This window comes from Dromaius novaehollandiae, chromosome 3 (assembly GCF_036370855.1).
Source record: "Dromaius novaehollandiae isolate bDroNov1 chromosome 3, bDroNov1.hap1, whole genome shotgun sequence".
Lineage (NCBI taxonomy): Eukaryota > Metazoa > Chordata > Aves > Casuariiformes > Dromaiidae > Dromaius > Dromaius novaehollandiae.
This window is the reverse complement of record NC_088100.1, coordinates 62,253,236-62,272,579: the sequence shown is the minus strand read 5'-3', so window position 1 is coordinate 62,272,579 and position 19,344 is coordinate 62,253,236. Positions and strand designations below refer to the sequence as shown.

The window sequence follows — 19,344 nt, the reverse complement described above, 5'->3', positions numbered from 1 at the left end:
AAAGCAATGCCACAGTTAAAAACAAATGAAGAAAAAAACCAAAGCAAAACAACCCCCCACACCCACCCACTTAAGTCTTGAAATAAGTATGTATAGAGTTTCCCAGGGTAATATTTTGGGCCTTTTGTGAGACGTGATACTGATGGAAAAAGGGGAATGTCTTTGTACTGATGATAGCTACAGTGAGAGATAACATTATAGCGTGAACATGTGCCAGAAATGCTTAAAAAAAAAAAAAAAAAAGGCAGAAGTAAAATAAGGCTCAGTGGCAGTGCTCAGACAGCAGAAAGTGGGCTTTCATTAGCATGTCACTAGCTGAGACAGTCAGCTGCTCTCCACTTCGTGACACAGTCTCATGGACCTGTGTGATTTATTTATTTATTTTTAATCAAACTCCTTTACCACTTTAATCTCTACACCATACATGCACATAAGCCATATGTGTTGTGTTGACCTTGGGGGTGAGAAAGTTGACAGTCTTCAGTGTGGTTCATGCTGCAGTGTAGCCACCAAATGGCAGGAGGAAGTGTGTATTAGACCAAAGGCATCCAATTCATTTTGTGTGAACAACCAAATTGCCTTCCAATAGCCTGAGCTCAGAGCCTGCAACGTTATTCGCATACAGTGCACAGTGGCTGTCCTACTGGAGGCTGTGAACGGGTGAAAATTGACATACACAGTTTGTGCACTGACTAGGCAGGATTTAGGCTTCAATTCACAACTAAAAAAGCTGGAAACTATTGCGACACATTCCAATCACTTTAGGAAGTTAATATATGTGGTAAATTTCCTTGAGTTTTCATCTGTCACATTTTCATTCATCTGAACATTTGGCCCTTCCTTTCATGCTGGTATGTGTCTGGAAGAGTTATTTGATTATTTTCAATGCTGATGTTGACTCTGCTAATAACTTTCCAGATAAAACCTTTTTATTTTTATCTACATTGGAGAGGAGGGTGGGAAAGCAGGGGAACAGTTTGAGTTGCCCCAGGAAAAAAAAATGTATGAAGACTGGTTAAGGAATGTGTGATAATAGAAGCAGAAAGAAACAAAAATGAGGAATAGCAGTGCTCCTAAAGACAAGGATGTTTTTAAAGGACTGTTAACTCTATTGGTAAACAATTAATAAAGTTTTCAGCTGCTGCATAATTGGAGAATATAGATCTCTCTGTGTAAGCTTTCCAGTAATTATCAGGAATTGGTCTTTCATGGACTGTGGTCCCAGAGTTATATCCAGGCCAAAGTATGTTCTTCCTCACAGAAAAACTTGGTCTTTTCTACAGTTATTCCGAACTCTGTTTTATCAAAAATAAACAGGCATTTGTCAATTTTTGAGATCAGTAGCCTCAAAAAAGCAATGGAAAAGTATGTTTAGATATTCAGAATAACTAGGAACTTACTGTTGAATATTACTCAAATAATACAAAAATCTCTTTTAAAAAAGAAAAAAGGGGGGGAGTGATTACTTGTGCTGTTCCATTACGAACATGCATTCTTTGGTGTCTATCTTGTGCAGCATCCAGAGTGGTTGGCTTTCATGATGACTTTATAGTGAAAAATGGAATGAAGATGGGTTCATGGCTCTTCAGTGAAGCATTTAGTGCTACTACTTTTATATGCATCAGTGAAATGTGTACCTACCAGTCTCTAATGAAACTTTGCATTTGGTTTTAGGCAACAGAAGCAGCAATACACAAACCAGCTTGCCAAAGAAACTGACAAGTACATTAAAGAGTTTGGATCTTTGCCTGCGACAACTGAACAGGTATAAAACCACCAAAGACCATGGTTTGTTTGACCGTAATGTTGGCTCATGTAGAGTGTTTGAGTGACTTCAATTCTGTGTGCCTTTTTTTCTACTCCTCACCAGGCTTTCAAACTTATTTTGTTAATCACCACACTTGCATGACAGATTGTTATGGCACAGGTATATTTTGTTGCAGTGGAGACCTGTTCCAAAGTTGTTTTTATGTATGAGGAATGGAGTAATCTGACTCAAATGGCAGGAACTGAGGCAGTACCTTGTGCCTATGATTGCAGGTAGCTGGGTACTTTGTAACCTGCAGCAGTGATGCCAAGTCTGTCTGACTCAGCAGGCACTTCCAGTGGCGGGGAGTTGTGTGCTGTACCTACCTGCCTGGCCAGTGGCCACACCTGCTCACACACTGTCCAAATGATTTGCCCAGCAAGTCTGTTCTGCATAACTCAGATCAGTGTATACACTAGGTCTTGTCCGCAGGCTTTTCCTTTCTTGGAGGAATAGCAGAGAGAAGTTGTTACTAAAATAACTCGTACAGTCTTTAAGCTGCTTCTTTCCCAGGTCTGCTGTGAAATCTGGACAGGAAGTAACGTGCAAAGTGGCTGTTGTCATTAGCACACTCCTAGCTGCCATTCTGTGGTTTCTTATCCTAATGCAATCTATAGCTTAAATAAGAAAAGATAACAGGACACCAGGAGGTACGGATGCAAGTTATTGCCACTCAAACAACTTATCTGGTCTGTGGCTTGTTACCAAAGAGTCTTTAGGAAAGTTAATTGTCCTGATATACTGAATTCAAATGGCAGTCCATGTACCATGTGTGCTCAGCCTGTGAAGTAGTAAACTTCTAATGTTGTTTAAACCTGGTCTTAGCAAATAACCTGCAGTTCAGTCAAAATGTATTTTATAGTTTCTCTGTTGCTTGATCCTGGAGCTGAAAAGTTAATGGTGAGATGTTTTACTGTTTGATTTTACTCCCTTTATCATGAGCATCTTCATCAAGGATACCTCTCAATGAAAAGCATAAATAACGGATTGACAAATTGCAAAATAAAGGCTTTCACAAATTTGGAAGGAAGGGTTGTTGTAATGTATACATGTAGGGAAATCTAATGGAGACTCTCCTGAGTGTCCAGTATTCTTCTTGCCTGCCCCACAGACTCCTCAAAAAATAAAGGTGGTAAACCTATTACCTTTAGGTCTTTCTGTACACCTCATAAGAGGTGTTTCTGTAACAGTTTTTAAGCAGTTAAGGGGGAGTGTGGGCCCGCTTCTAAGTGCAGCTCATATACACAGCAATATATGTTTCCAACATGTATTTAAAAATACATGTGGAGTATGTTTCTCCACCCCTCCATCAGTCTGTTTTGCATACTTTAGAATTCACAGTATCAAAATATTTCACACTAAAATGATGAATTAGTTTTATAAGAAACAGGTAGTAAGGAAAGTAGAAGCTTCGCATGTATCAGCTTATAGAACATTGTTTGACCTGTTCCTGCCCATTGCTCATTTCCAGCTGTTTAATGAAACTAAATACATCAATTTCCTCTTCAGATCTCTTAAGTTGTGACAGAGTTATGTGATCCTGGAGGGATGGAAGGTTTGTCCATGCAGTTTCAAATGATTTTGTAGACAGCTTTCCCTTATTCCTATTTAAAAAATGAGTATATGCCTTAGACAGCATTGAGCAGCCGGGAAATGGCAAAGCCTTGAAAATCTTGAGCTCCTTTGACTTGGTAAAACTTTTTATCCTGTAGCGTCAAAGAAAAATACAGAAAGATCGTCTTGTGGGAGAGTTCACTACAGCACTAACAAACTTCCAAAGACTCCAAAGGCAAGCTGCTGAGAAAGAAAAAGACTTTGTAGCCAGAGTAAGAGCCAGCTCAAGGGTATCTGTAAGTATCAGAAAATGTGCTGTTGTATTCTGTTTACAGTGCCATTGGTGGTATTTGGTGTCAAACTTGCTTCCTTGATGCTACTAACGGGAGCTTGTATCTGAATCCAAGTACTGCAGAATGTGTGCAAAGTGATTATAACTGTAGTGGTTTTCTTTGCTCACTTCTGTGCATAGCTGAATCATTTTGTGGTGAATGCTGAATTAAAATATAATGCAGCCCCCTGTGACCTGTTACTTTTTCCTTGTCTTTTTTTGCACAGTCATGAACTGCCCCTCTGTTTGTGCCCTAATCTTGCAAAAGCAATTTTTAGTAGATCTTGAAATGCTTTTCCTGGACCTTTACATAACAACAGACTTTTTCTACATGGAAGAATCATTTGCCCTATCTCTATATGTTATTGAAGTGGAGAAGTGCTGAGGAGCTTGAGATGTTGAGATGTTTTCCTTGCTAGCACATCAATTTTGCCTTTTTACACTGCACCAAATACATGTTGGTATACTTGTAAATTCTAGCAGGCAGTTACTAACCTCAATATTTTTGCATGTACTTTGGCCTTATGCATGCATAAAGCAAAATCAGGCTGAGAACATGTTAAATCATGTTTCAGTTTGAAGTTGACTTAATATAAACTTTGTAATATTGACTCATTGTAGGAATGCTGACAGTGCTCCTTTCAGGGCTATAAAACTTTATTTTTTTTTCCTAACACCGATCATGTAGGGTGGTGCTCCTGAAGACAGCTACAAAGAAGGAACACTTGTCTCTTGGGACAGGTAAGCTTCATCTGTTAACAAGTCTGAACTTAACTCAGAATAGTAAGTGGCCTGAAGGGAAACCAGCTGCCGATTGTTCTGACCAATTACTTTTTCCTGGAAGGAGTAGGGACAGGCTGTTCAGTTGAGCTTCCTTCCATGGGGCAGGTGTGGGGAGGAGGCTTGTTGGTGGCATCAGTGGGAAGAAAAAGGAGCTGTTCACATATTCTCCTCCTTCTTTCCATACTCCACTGTGACTCATCTCCTTAAGTTGTCCCAAATCCATATCTGGGCTTTGTGATACCCAAACTTAGGTAAGCACAGTCCAACATGTAGATACAGTAAAACTGTTGAGCTCTGATTAAAGGATCTAATGTTTGCTTGATCTCCTGTTACTTCATACTGTCCAAGAGCTACATCTCAGCCTCAGATTCCATTGGTGTTGGCCAGCTTACTTTTGCGTCAGATGAGTTTAATCCCTGCAGTTTATAATTCAGAAGAAATTTTATCTGCACATTCATACATGGCATTTCCAAGCAGCTACCTCAATGCTGCATGTAACCTTACTATGAAGTAGCCTACAGCAGCAATTTCCTATATCAAAAATGTGATTGTTCAGACCTTTTCTGTTAGCTAGACATGCAAGGGTAAAAACGTGCGTTTTGTTAACTGATACAGAAAGTTTGCTGTGTATATTTGACGATCATCTTATGCTTCCTATTCTGACTTATTTCTCATTGTGATTGCTCGATTATGGTGGGTTTTTGTTCAACAGTCAACCTCAAGCACAAGTGCAAGATGAAGAAATTACAGAAGATGACCTCCGTCTCATTGAGGAGAGAGAATCTTCCATTAGGCAGCTTGAGGTAGGTGTGAGTGTTATGTGTGACCTTAAAACAGATCTAAGAATATGCTTCTAATGCTCCCAAAGAAGAATCGTTCTTACTGGCATGACCATTAGTTGCAGAAATTAATCCTGAGGGGATAGGGTGTTTGGGGTTTTTTGGTTGTGGTTTATTTTGTTACTGCTTAGCCTGCAAATATTGCCATTACCTCATACATGAAATATGCAGTAGAAATCTCCTGTATGAAAGCTATGTTTTGCTACTGTGTTTAATTTCACTGATTCAGTTAAGGAATTCAAAGTGCTCATGTGCTTACAAGGAAAAATATATCTCATAATTTTTCAGACACTTACCATGTTATATAATTTTTTTAAGGATAATTATAAATGAAGCAAAATCATACCCTACCTCCCACGTATTCCCAAATATATAGTTTGACATGTTTCTTCTGTAAGCAGGTTTTTTTCGACACTTCATCTGGAAATGGAGATGCCCTGTTTCATTTAAACTTTTGTAATTAAGGTCTTGTCAAAAATTTAAAAGCGTTTAACATCAAGATTTAAAGTACACAAATAGTTATTGCCAATGTGATGAAATACTGTCATCAAGACCCTTTTGTGAAAATGAAATGAATTTTTTCAGCCAATCAGGAATTCACATCTCTACCGTCAACAAGAAAGATCTTGGAAAAGATCAGCAGGAAATCCTCCCTGCCACTCATGCACTAACATACAGTAAACTAAACAGATATGATCCCTTTCTTAACCAAGGATTGATATGCACAGTGGTAATGTGACATCTATCATTTCATCATAACCAGATGGTGGTGGTGTAATCTAATATAGGTGTAATAGCGTGGCTCCATATTATAGAGATCATTTCTGTAAACCGCGCTTACTATAAAGCATGTGTGTTTAATTTAAGAGATGTACTAAAACTAATGCAAAACACTTTCTGCATATGCTTTTATTCACTTAGCGTCAATTGATAGCTTTTAAGCTAAGTTGGCATGAGCCTGCCTCTAAGCTGAAAAAAGGGTATTTCAGATGGAGTGTTGCACCAGTTAAATTTAAAATCTATTCAGTTAAACTAAGTCTACAAGTTTGTGTGTAGACAGACCCTCAGCAATATGAGAGATCCCCTTTTGTGATACAATGTGAAGTCTGTTTGTGCACATAGTCTGTTTGATTATAATAAACTTAACTTGTAGTAAAATAAAATTCCAAATAAATATTAAGGGTTTTTTTTTCCTTATAATAAAGAATCATAGGGGCATATTCTGGAGGAGGAGCAGTGTTTTTTATCTAAATATACAGGGATGCTGTAAAAGATTATGCCAATTAATGTGATGACTTTTTCCTTGCAGGCAGATATTATGGACATCAATGAAATTTTCAAAGATTTAGGAATGATGATTCATGAACAAGGTGATGTGATAGGTAAGTCCAATTCAGATATTCTCTGAAAAGTTGTTAAAGCACATACACAGAAATGCTGTGATGCAAGGAGGCAAAAAATCACTCTTTCCCCTCATGCCATGAGCTGTGTTTTACTTGTTATTTATTTGTTCTAAGTTGTTTCCAAATAATAAAATCCTATCTCTGTGGAAAGCAGCAATGTGGAACTTTCGCTGGAAAATTTTCTGTAATAAGAATGTCAGTGCAAAAGCAAATCAGATGCAACCTATTAATGGGCAGACTGTCTGTGGTGGCTGGGGATAGAGTGAGTGAGGATAGGAAGAGTGAACTTAAAATGTAGCTTAAAATAATATGTAGTTTTTAATATGTATAAAATATATTTAAAAGTGGTTTTCTGAGTACTTGTTAAATAGTATTTTCATTGAGCTTAAAGAAAAAGCATGTTGGGTGAAGGGGGAGAGCAAAGGAATGACACAATTTAAAGCTTCTCTTTGGTCTATAAAGGATCTCTGGAAAATGTGATGGGAGCAGGGGGTGCATTTTGTTTTGTTCCCACCGTACACATGGTGGAAAGCTTAAAAAAAGAAGAAAGCTAAATTGAGAAATAGCATTTTCCTGAACAACAACAACAAAAATATTCATTTGGGGAATTTTACTGTTCTGACTAATGGTATAAGTATGCGGAGCCAGCTAAGGTTCCTTTTCTACCCTCCAAACAGGCAAGCTTATTCTTTTCATTAAATATGATCACAAAATATGTTTTCTGAGTCTGCTGCTAAGCCACACTGTTGTCCAGTGTACATTTGCAGGGCTTTTTTTTTTTTTTTTAAATCATCTTCCACCATAATATGTTCAAGATCCCATCAGATTTTTCCAGGAAAAACATCTGTGCCAATAGGATTGAATACCAAACTATATTCATGGCTCTTGGAGTATTTCATGTGTCTGTTTCCCCTGAGTTCTTGGCCTTGGGCATTTTCCCTAAGCAGAGGTAGTCAGTAGCAAGTCAGAGGACAAGAAAGTATTGAGAGAGAGTTTCTACCCCAGTCTGTTTCTGAGGCTCAGTCCTGCTTCTAGAACAGGGGAGCTCTTACTGACATATGAAGTCAGACACTTAATCCTTGGTTGGTTCAGAAATTAACTTTAGCCTGTGCAAAACATTTAGTATAAGAAAGGTCAAACTTCCACAATGAACAATATAAAGCTTGGAGTGTTAATAAAGATATTGACAATTGTGGAGGGAAGCTATTACAGATAGTCTCAAGTGTATTTCAGCATTCCAACCCTTCGGTTTGGTTATAACTAATCAAATTTTGAAATTTTTCTTTTTAAAATAAAGACAGCATAGAAGCCAACGTGGAAAATGCAGATGTACATGTCCAACAGGCAAACCAGCAGCTGGCAAGAGCAGCGAACTACCAGGTAATGTCAATGCCAACTGCCAGTTGTGTGTAACTGTCCTTTTTCAGTAGTCCTGACTCCCACTTACTTCTGCAATTCAGATTTTGCTTAGCATTTTCCTCAAGGCTTGGAGACTCACTTAAAGGTTTATGATTAGAATAGAACAGTATTTCTAGGTCACTATGAAACAAAAGTCAGTGATCTCTGTAAGCTTTGGGTCTCCTATAAAATTAACTAGGTTGTTTCAGAGCACTTGGAGTTTTACCCTTAGTTTAAAAAAAACAAAACAAAACCTTCTTTACAGTCCAAGAATGAAAGAGTTGACTGTGTGTGGAGGAAGAGCCTCTAAAGATCATTGGAGGACTGGAGAATGCAGGCAGGGAAGTCTTCTGAAGGTGCTGTCAAGTAGCATCAATTTTTGCTGTATATGTAAGCAAAACCTTCTTATGTAAGCAAAATCTTCTTAAAGTTTTGTAAGTTCTGCTTCTGTTGATTGCTACACTGATCCTAAAAAAGTATTTTAAGCTCTCAAACCTTTTGAAAAGCGTTTTAAAGACCTTTTAATACCTCTTCTTTTTAAAATTTTTGGCACTGATTAGAAATAATCTTATTAGTAATAAATACTCCTTCTTTAGTCAAAGTTAGTTTTTAGATTTTAAAATCTTCTTATGTGTTCTAGCAGTAGTAGCAGCCAGGCCAGTAAATCAATGACAAAACGTTTGAAGGATTGCCTGCTCATCTCAGAAGAAGTCGGGAAGGAGAAGGGGTGGAGGCATCCTCAAATTATTTTCCAGATGGTATTAATTGACACAATCCATTATGAAGTGTGAATGATAGCTCCTATTTTGATACTGAGAGTTTCATAAAAACATAAATAATAACCAAAATTTTCCATGCAAGATATTACTTTTTGGGTTGAAATTTAAAATAGAGTAGTACAAAAAGCTTTTCATCTTGAGGAGGAAAGGATGAATATTTTCTGACCTCAAAGAAATATTTTCCATGCTTTTGACAAGCTTGTGTAGCATGAGACTTACAGTAGACACAAGATACTTGGTGGAGGTGGCCTCCATTTGACAGGATTGTGCCACTGGCTTTGGATTTGAGCTTTTCTTTGCTTGAAAACTCAGCCTTGTTCCAAGCCTCTGAAAAATCATTTGCACTTTCAGGAGACTTATTTTAATTTCAGCAGCTAATATCTGTGTATGCTCTGACCCCCTCGAGGAACTGGGAGAGGCCTAGGCATATTAGTGGGGACTAGGCTGCATGTGCTTGGTACCCTCACAGCCCTGGTGTGTGCTTGGATGGGATCTGCACCACCAGTTTGCCATATGGGGTATGTAGAGCTATAGGGGCAAAGCCAGGCTTCTCTCCTCTTTCCTTTCCGCTTTATTGCTGTTGCTTTAGTGCTCGTAGGAATGACAGTCAAGTGTAGGAGGAAATAACAGCTCCATGTCTTTAGTTCAGTACCTTGCTTGGGTAGTGTTACAGGGATAATATTTGACTTCAGCTCAGTGTTGGTAAGAGGTGGTCACCACGATGAGAAAGGAACAGACTGGGAGTATAAGAGCTGAAAGAAGAGAATCTGGCAACAGAGAAGAGATGGAAGGGACTCTGTCAAAGAGGTTGAGTTCTAGCAAGTAAAATGATGAAACAGGTAAGGGAAGAGCTTTAGGCTGACAGTGGGAGGAGAGAAGTGATAGTGAGACTTAGCAAAACTAGAAGAAAATAGCTAAAACAAGAAGCTGAGTAGCCTGGGTGGTAGCAGGGTGGAGAACAGTCTGTTCCAGTGAAAAATAGAGACAGATGTAGTTATGCAGGAAAAACAAACAGGCCATCTGTACTGGAGAAGAAATAGCCAGAAGCACGTCTGCCAAATAGAGCAAAGCCTGGCTTTGCTTCTGGAGCTGTGGCCTAGAATCCCAAGATTTGAGTGTTAGCATCCCTTCGATATCAGCAAAAGCCTGTGAAACTCACTGGTAAAGTGTATTATTCCCTTCCCTGCTACTTCAGATAAAAAATGGCAGCCTGCTCCTCATCTTGGTTACTCTGGTATCTCAAGGGATAGACTTGTGTGGGAGGTCTAGAAGTTCTGGATATGCTCATGACTTGCACAGTATTGTAGTGGCATCAGTATAACTGGGTATCTATTCAGGTCTTTTTTTTTTTTCTTTAAGGGCAAGTTGAACTCTAAGAAACTTCAAAAAAACAACTTTAAAATAACACTATTAATGAATGCAAAGTCAGTCTTCCAGAAGTCTAGAATGGCAATCCTTTGTCCTCTTCAGTGTATATATTAATAGTTCTTAAATAATTTTTCCTGAAGACCATTCCTGCTTCCTCTACTATGCAAATTGCATGTCCGTTCTCCTCTGTACATGGCCACATGCTCTCACATGTTTTCTTTCCCCCAATATTCTAATTATTTTCATCCAATGTCCAGGCTCCTGCATTCTCTTTCCGTAGTTTATTATGTATGCTAGAAAGTACCACTGAAATTTTTTTGTTGAATAATATAGCCTTAAATTTAATTCATGAATGAATTACTCTTCTTATCTCGAACAAGTTTATATGATTTATTCTTGTTTGTAAGGACAGCTTTTATTTGAATTACACAAGCAATAGGACCGCAAAAGCATTTGTCTAGTCTTCTGATCTTTTGGTACTATTTTCAATCAACTTTTTTTTCTCTATTGGCAGCAAAGGTCCCGAAAGAAAATGTGCATCCTCATTCTTATACTTGCTGTTGGAGCATTGATTCTTGGAATCATCATATGGTTTTCTACAAAATAAGTCTCTGGAGAAAGCATTGTAATTGGTATTTAAATTATGAAAGGAAATTCCTACAGTCATGGTTTTCTCATTGTGAAGCTGAGTAAAATAATGGTTCTGTACTTCATCACACTTGCTTTTTTTATGAGACTTTGTTTTGACCTGAGAAGTAACATTCTCAGTGCTCTGGTTGGTATAACTGCCTGCCCTCTTGGATGTGAGTGCTTCTTATCAGTAAAATCAGTCAACTTCATAAACTGTTCTCTTAACTTAAACATAAAAACCTCTTAGGGTTTAGGGGGCTAATCAAAAATCCTGATAACTTGTTTTGAATGAGGGGGAGTAGTTTTCTTTGGGGGTATTGCTAAATATTGCTGCCAAAACAAACTACCAAATTGTTGCTTGAGGCAACAAATTCCTATCTTGGACTTTATTTTTAAGCTAGTAATGTCTTCCTATCTCTTTCCCTTCCCTTCTGGCCCACCCACCTGCCCATTTGTTAGGAGTGGTTCAAAAATAAAATGTAGGTTGCTGAAGTTGGTGTGATTTCTCTCTTTTAAAACTGAAGCTTTCAAATTAAGCCTTCAGTTTGCCTAAAATCTTTCAGATGCTTCATGTGTCTTTCTGTGGCGTTAAGTGCCATTATGCCTGGAAGCCTCCTGCAACGGTAGGTAGGGTGGATGGTGTAACTTGTGAGTGTGGATTTCTTGTTTCGGTTCTTGCATTAAGAAATACTGTGTTTAATGTGTGCACACCTGATACCTTCACATCTGAAGTGTGCATCAGTGAGCTTGGCTAGATGAAAATAAATTCTAGTCTGTGAATTATTAGATTTACTGGGAAAAATAGAAATTCCCAGCTTCCTAACTACGCTTGAATGTCACTATTCTGAAAATGCTGTGATTCAGTTTCTGTCAACAGACCTGAAGTTGTATGTGAGGTGTTTTGTACATCTGAGGAGAAGAAGATTACAAGTTAAATTCCAAGTTCAACAGTGGTATATAAAAATAAATTCTTAATCAGTTGAACTGATTTGAACTGCTTAAGAATTTTGATAATGCTTATAGACTTTAAAATGACCTTTTTCCTTTTTGTGCCATTTTTTACTAATATATTAGAAATGTAACTGAACACTTTTTTGCGAATTAATCTATTTGCCTTTTTAATTGATGTCGGTGCACTAATCTGAAAAGTGTACAGGTGAAAAAGGCACTTAATCTGTATTTTATAAAGTTCTTGTACACTAGATTGGTAGAGAATGCACTGTCTACATGGTGAGCTATGAAATTTTATTTGGGAACAATTTAACTGTAAACATAAAGAATTGTAACTGTGCAACCAAAATAAAGGTCTTTTAAAGAGTACATTTTTCTAATAGTTCCTTTTTTCAGATTCTGTGTTTACAAGCACAGCTGTCTCCTCTACTTTTATGTAAATGGTTGAAACTTTTCTGAACAACTCCAGAGAGCACCAGGTCTGCTGTCTAATCATCTCGGAAAGATCTCTGTTGCTGTGCTACACTTCACAGTGTTAATGAAGACTCTCCTGGATCTTGCATTCCCACCTGTGGGAGCCCAGTCTTGTGAGGAAAGGTTGTGTTGCTCTTTACAGCTGCTGACAGATGGGTGTTGAGGTCAGCTGTTCCTATCCTTATCCTTTGTCATTGCATGAAGCTGTAGTGGGATAGGAATCCACAGTGCGGGAAGTGGGCTTGTGTTGCCATGTTTGGATTCCAAAAGCAATGGGGGAAAAATCTTTCATTTCAAACCACATGATTATGGTCTGTGTAACATGGAGAACACCTCTGAGATTGAAAGGGGAATTTAATTTTCATATAACTTCCAGTATGGGTTCCGGGGTATGGAGATCCCAGCTACTGTGTTCATGTGGCTGCCTTTATTTTGAGAGCAATGCTGAGACTCCGTTTGACCTTAGTTGCCAAATAACCATCAGATATGCTTTTGGACACTACCAGCCAGAATATAAGCTCATAATGCTAATGCCCTTTTCATTTCCAGATTACAGCAGGCAAAACTAGAAGAGCGCTCAGCACTTTGGCCCAGTAGCTTTCTTTATGCTAGTGAATCATCTGAAACTGATTTTGTAATACATTACGTCATGGTAACTTCCCAAGGTTTTACACTATTACACACAGCCACAAACATGAATAACCTGGTCCAACTTTCCCAGGAGATCCTTTTCTCTATTGCAGTGTCTGCTTTTATCAGCAACTGTTTGATTCATTGATGCGCTTAGGAGGGGAACACAACACTTCAGCAGCAGATCTTCAGCTCTGACTCCTGGCAGAGTAGTTCTGTTTGTGCTTGATACTGGTAACATTTTGTATTCATTGCAAGTTTTCTACTAAAAGGCTTATCAAGTTGAATATTATTGTTCACTCCAGGATAGAAGTGGTATATTTTATGATTGCCCACTTGTCTTATAAGGGGATGAGTATCTTCCTTAGTGAGTTTATCCAGTGGTGACTGCAAAGCAGAATAGCCAGGAGATGAAGTTTCATCCATCAGGAGCTGGTCAGAATCCAACTGAGGCAACGATTTTCAGTGACTGAAAAGTTGAATTGCACGGCATCACATTTCCCAAACACACACTTCAGCCTGCTGCCTCTGCTTGTTCTTCTCTGTCTGTTTCTGATTTCTCTGAATGTCTTTATTTGCCATGTGCAAGTGGCTCTTTCCTTTCAGCCAGCTGTGTGTATTCTCCATTCAAGTGTTCTCCTGTCCTCATGGCTCAGGCACTATCAGGGAGCAGACAGCGTTGATGTGAACCACGGTGTCTTATTCCTAGCTTTCATTCATTGCCTCTTACTCTTAAAGAGCACTGCTGGGGCTGGGGGGTCCCTCCCCTACATCCTCACAAAGACAAAAGATTTCCTCCTTGCTTAAATCTCAGTGGAGGGGCAACACTCTGTAGCCCTTAACCTATGGAAGAGATTAAGGACTAGCTGTCGGGAGTGAGGGGACTGTTTCCATGTTGGCAATTTGCTCTGGGCTGACCTATCCTGGCAGGCAGGGCTGTCTCTGCTGTGCTGGTCCAGCCTGATGGCAGGGGTGGGGGGCAATTGATACTGGAGTATTTACTCACAAGTTCCTGTACCTATTGGGAAGACCTGCCTGCAAGGCTGTGATTGCTAATTAAGAATCTTGGTGCTATTAGTTTTCAAACATGATTAGGCAGAAACAAAGGGAGTGGGTTTCTTTTTATTTAGAATGTCCATGTTGGAGGGCATAAATACTACTTTTTAAGCTGCTCTTAATGAAACTCTTGTCTTCTTCCTCCCTCCCCTGCATACATGCACTGTTAGTTGTATAAAATGCAATTTTTAAGCATTTAAAGAAAGCTTTGATATCTCTTAGGAATCTAGTAAAACATTTGGATATAACATGTATGAGTTAGTGTTTTTAGAACAAAGATTATTTTGGCTGTTCCAAATTGGCTGACAATATCTGTCAGATTAACAAGGCTAAAAAACGCAATCAAAGCACCCCTCGTTTTACTGAAGAAACCTGGTAAGAATAGATCCTTTGTAGTTATCTTAACCACACACCAGGGGTGCTTTTCTGTTCTTTGGTGCTTTTTCAAAGAGCTGAAAATCACAAGGGCAGACAGCTTTTTAAAGGTTTTTTTTTTTTTTTTTTTTTTGCTGCACCTCCCCCTTGGAAATTGTTCATGATAATCAGCAACGTATACAATAGCTCCAAAATAACTTCCTATCTAGGAGCCTTCTTAAGTCACACCCCTCACTGTGTGCATAAAGGCAGCAAATATAATGGATGTCAAAGGTATGGGCTGGAGTTTGGCTATCAAAAATAGTTTGAAACCATGAAACAATTTTTAAACTTGGGAAGCAAGGGATCAAAAGGTGGGGGGAAGGGAGATAATGACATAATCTGTTAGGAAAGTTTGAAAGATCAAATACTCTTTTTGATAATCTCAGTTCGGGGGCTGTTTCAAGGACCGTTTGCCTTGTGTTGCTGGGTGTCAAGTTTGGAACAGAAGACTTGCTTTGCTTTTGTTTAGTTCTGTTTGAACCTATCTGATGCTTTCAGGAGCAGGAGGTTAGTGAGAGAGGAAAGAGTAGTGCTGCTTTATATCAGCTTTTGATGACTTTCTGTTTCTTACAATACCCACAGTGCTAAGTGGTGCTGAAGTGCATAGCATGCAGCTTTCCTTTTCAGTTTGCAATTAAGTCCAAATATCTCTCACCCAAAGCTGTTGTGGGATGAGGAGTAATTATCCTCTGATGAGGTGCCCACCTGCAGAGCCATTCCACATGCTATTGCAGCGTAGAGTTTTCAAGAATAAATATCTGAAACTGATAAGCTTTCATGCATCTTTGTCCTTGTGTATGTCTCCAATGGTGCCTCCAAAGCTGCAGTCATTTCCGTAGCTTAAGGATGCAGATAGTAAGGTATTTATTTAGTTCTTTGTGTGTCCTGAAGACATTCAACAATAAAGGAAGCCAACTGTTTGCACAACAGTAAGGAACTTTCCAGAAATAACCATAAAAAGTGACGAAGTGTTCATCATCAAAAAGTAGATTGTACTTCCTGAAGTAGAACATCATGAGAGCACCAAATCGTGTTGCAGTTTGCTATTTATACAATTGATCGTGTCCTTTCCCTGTTGGTTATTTTGAATATCTAGGCTTGATCACAGCTGCCATGATTCCTCTTGCTCCTATTCCAAATATCAGAAAGGTACTGGAGAGAAGGAAATGCATTGAACTTGTTTCAGTTCATCTTTGTAAGAATATTTTGAAGAAGAAATATTCAGTATGACTGTCTACAATTTTTTTAATAATCTTGTCTCTGTCCATGAACACAGCACTTACATGTTTCTGATGATAAAACAGATTTTTCTGATTCAAGAAAAAATTAGCCTAGATTCAAAGGCTTGTTAGCACAAGAAACTGAATCAGATCACAGCTTTGTTTTTGTTAATGTTACGTATTTTAAAATACATCTTGCAAAAAGTAAAAAGAAAAAGAAAGAAAAAAGAAATTGCCAATAGCATTGTTTCCTTCCCCCAGCCCCTCCAGTTCTTCAAGATTCATCTTGGAATGATTTAGGATCATGCTTTTCCTTTTTTAACATTTAAGCAGAAAATGTTTGGTCCTTGGCAATGCACATAAAAGTCTGAAGACTCACATGGTAGTCATGACGTGTGGGAAGGAGAAGGCAAACGGAATAATCCAGAATATATAAATGTTAATATATCTTTTTGCCTTTACACAAAAAGGAAAATCTGCTGTAGCTCTTACTGTAATTCCCCAGCTTGCAGCTTATGAGAGAAGATTTGTCTATACTCGAGACCCATAGTAAGTGTCTCAGCTACAATGTCAGCTACTCCTGAGTCCTGTCAACTATATTAACCTTTAATTAAAGGAGGTAAGTGGGGACAAACATAGACCCTTTTCTGCTGCAGGGGAGAACATAAACCAGCAACTTGTGGAGAGGATAGTTAAATATATTCCCTACCATCTGCATTGTGTTTGTTCCCACTCACCCTTACATATGTATGAATGTTCCCTCTGCAGAGAAGGAACTGAAAATCCAAAATCAGGTTTCCAGAGGCTAGCAAAAGGGAAGAATTAGATGTTATTAGAAAGTATCACTGAAATAGCAAGAAATCGCATTGTCTGATATGCCATTCCCTGATATCTCTTCTTCAACTAGATAAAGAATAAATGTAATCTTGGAGACTAGCCACTATGTTGTCAGGGAGAATTAGGCTGAAGAAGCTAGGAGGATTAGAAATGTATATTAAAAAGTAGATTTAAACTGTTTTTGTAAGGTGACAAAAACAAGCTGAAGCTTTCTCATTCTGTGTCATCCTTAGTTTTGATGTCTTCAGCAAATCATTCTTTATTTAAAGTAATAAAAAGAGAACTTTAAGTAGAGAAGGAGAGTAGAGCATTCTTCTCTGATCTGCATTGTTTCTATTAGTTCATAAATTGGCATATGCTCAGGGAAGTGTAAACCTTGAAGATTCATGGGAGGAATGTCTCTGCAGCAATAAGCAACTATCCTTACATGCGGGAAAAGCTTTTCCACTGCAGGCCCATACTGGACAGGACAGTGGTGTCCCTGGAAAAGGGCAATCTGGCACCTCAGCTGCCAGACAAAAGCGCAAGACAAAATTCTCAAATCTTAAGGCAAAAGCCAATTTTTCCTTTTAAAGGAAGAAATACTTCTAAATATCACCTAGTGCAAGAGGAATAGGTATGTGCCTCTCTGTCTTTGATGTGTGACTGAGTTTAGGAGTCAGGGAGATGGCTTTTCTACAGCCTGGTCAGCCAGCACAGGCTGTCGTTCTGTGTCAAGCTCTAATGGCTGCAAATAGCAATACGCTTAGGAGTCTGGACAACTGAAAAATGTAAAATGATAGTGTGAAAATGTAGCTGGATTATTGGTGAGAGCCCCATAGGGTATCTCTTAATATTTGCTTTGCAGATCAGTGTTGAAATAGCTCTCGTGAAAGGCTGAGGTGCCTTAAGATGAGTTAAGGATTTCTTTGTTTATCTTTTTGTAGAAGTTTCCCTCACAGCTTTGGTATCTGGATGTTTTGATAAGGGTTGAATTACCTTCTCCTAATCTGTTTTGAGCAGTACAGATTTTGTTAAACATATTTGGAATATAAAATATATTTTGAAATACACATACTTACTTTCAGCTGTGTATAAATGGAGGGCAGTCAATTATATGCTATTTGAGATTTATTCAGGGAAAATATCAATATTCTTTTGTAAAATGTGTAAGATATTTTCTTTGTTGCTAATTATGCTAAACTCTTAAGCAAGCAACTGTCTGAAAAGGTGGGCTGTTTCACTAAGATTTTTAAAACCTTTGGTTTTGGGCAGATCAGGACTGTATGGGCTGAGACCCTGTCAGCTGGCTGCTGGGTCATTCTGCTTAATCATGTAACGCTCCTGTCCCTTTGAAACTGCCTCTACGAAATACCACTTATTATTTGTCCATGTAGGAGCTTAACAGTTGAAGGAAATACTGTTTTTTGCAGAGGTGGCTTTATCTGCTTCGTAAACAGAGTGCAGGAGATGTACAAATCTGTGCAGAGGAAGAAACTGGTGTGCAGTCTGTCCCTGAGGCTCTGCTGCTCTTGGCATGGTGCCTTCAGGAATCTGAGATCCCTTTTAAAGGCTCGGCCTCCCCTGCTTCAGCATCTTCGCTACATTCCCGGTGCCAACTCACCTTCCCAGACAGTAGGCAATTTTTGTAAGAGCAACTCTTTGCACAATTTCTCCTTGTCTTTTCTACTAGTAACTTTTCCACTGCTCCAGCTTTTGTTTGGCAGCCCATATGGGTAGAATCAGCTTGTTTTTAAGGTTCTGTCAATCCTATTCCAATTTTCTTCCTGAAAATGAAGTCATTTAGGTTGACTACATGATTGCTGTGCAAGTCAGTAGTTCTAGACTGGGAACAGCCATTTTATTCACTCAGCATCAAAGACATTCAGTAGTAGAGCAATTTCATATAATCAATTCAGTAAGTTTCATGCACTTCTCAACCAGCCTTGATCTCAGTGTAAATACTGAAGAGGAACCTTTACTTACTTCTGGCAGGCACAGGGGTGAGATTTTTTTTAATCCCCACCAGTTCTGATTTTTTGATGGGATTGCGCCTAAAAACAGACAAGTGCCCAGAGAGTCAAGCAATTCCTTTGGAGTCAGCCCTTCAGTCACCTCTTCTGTCCCTTTTTGGTTTACTTATGAACATAGCCAGGAGAGTGGAAGTTTGACCTCAGCTTTCTCTTTTCTCACAGATGTATGACATCCATAAAATCTCTAGCTGAACTACAATACCTCTGTATTTTCAGTAGAACTTATTTCTTAAGAAAAAGGTATGAGATTTGTGATTTATCCATTTACAAACACAACTCTGGATAAAAAGACTAAAAGAGTATTTTTTTAACTGTGCACAGACTAGGAAGGCTCTGAAAAAACAGAAATATTCCATAAAGACTACAAGACTAAACAAAAGTCAGAAAAATATTTGAGGGGAGAGAAGGAGGTAGGGGAGGTAGAAAAGAATCTTTCTGTAACTTGTGCTGTAGAGAAAAGAAGAAACTAATATGACAACTGTAGGTCTGAGAAATTGCATGTAACTGCAGACGGTTGTACTGAATAACACTATGCAACATTGTTCTGTGCAATAAATGATGGCCGACTGTCATCCATTATAGATGACTCAGATACATAAAATTACTCTTTTATGAATAGCCTTCTAAAGCTGTTGTTTTCTGCACCCAGAAAAATCGTCTGTGCTGTTGTTGTTTTACAGCTTTGGGAGAAAAAAACACTAGCTTTTCTGCATGTTGTGTTTCATTTATACCATAAGGCTTCAGTAATCTGCTGAAATCATTTCTGTTATGAGTTTAGGGGAGAGCTCACATCCCTAAACTTTTCCTGACTTCTCATTTATGTTCTTGTTTTCTAAGAAGAATGTATTCTAACTG

General features: G+C 38.5%; 1 protein-coding gene across 4 annotated transcripts in view; it reads left to right on the top strand.

The window, feature by feature from the left end:
* STX7 (syntaxin 7) overlaps positions 1-19,344 on the top strand; it is a 51,116-nt gene that overhangs the window by 22,661 nt on the left and 9,111 nt on the right. For 2 of the 4 annotated variants that reach the window (XM_064508989.1, XM_064508990.1), the window contains exons 4-10: positions 1,675-1,765; positions 3,520-3,657; positions 4,381-4,433; positions 5,188-5,278; positions 6,624-6,696; positions 8,015-8,097; positions 10,254-10,738. In XM_064508989.1, coding sequence (XP_064365059.1) covers positions 1,675-1,765; positions 3,520-3,657; positions 4,381-4,433; positions 5,188-5,278; positions 6,624-6,696; positions 8,015-8,097; positions 10,254-10,376 — 652 coding nt within the window. In that variant the 3' untranslated portion in view covers positions 10,377-10,738. Of the gene's footprint in view, positions 1-1,674; positions 1,766-3,519; positions 3,658-4,380; positions 4,434-5,187; positions 5,279-6,623; positions 6,697-8,014; positions 8,098-10,253; positions 10,739-10,776; positions 12,213-19,344 lie in introns of those variants that run through there. The other 2 variants (XM_064508991.1, XM_064508992.1) reach the window with 2 other exon arrangements.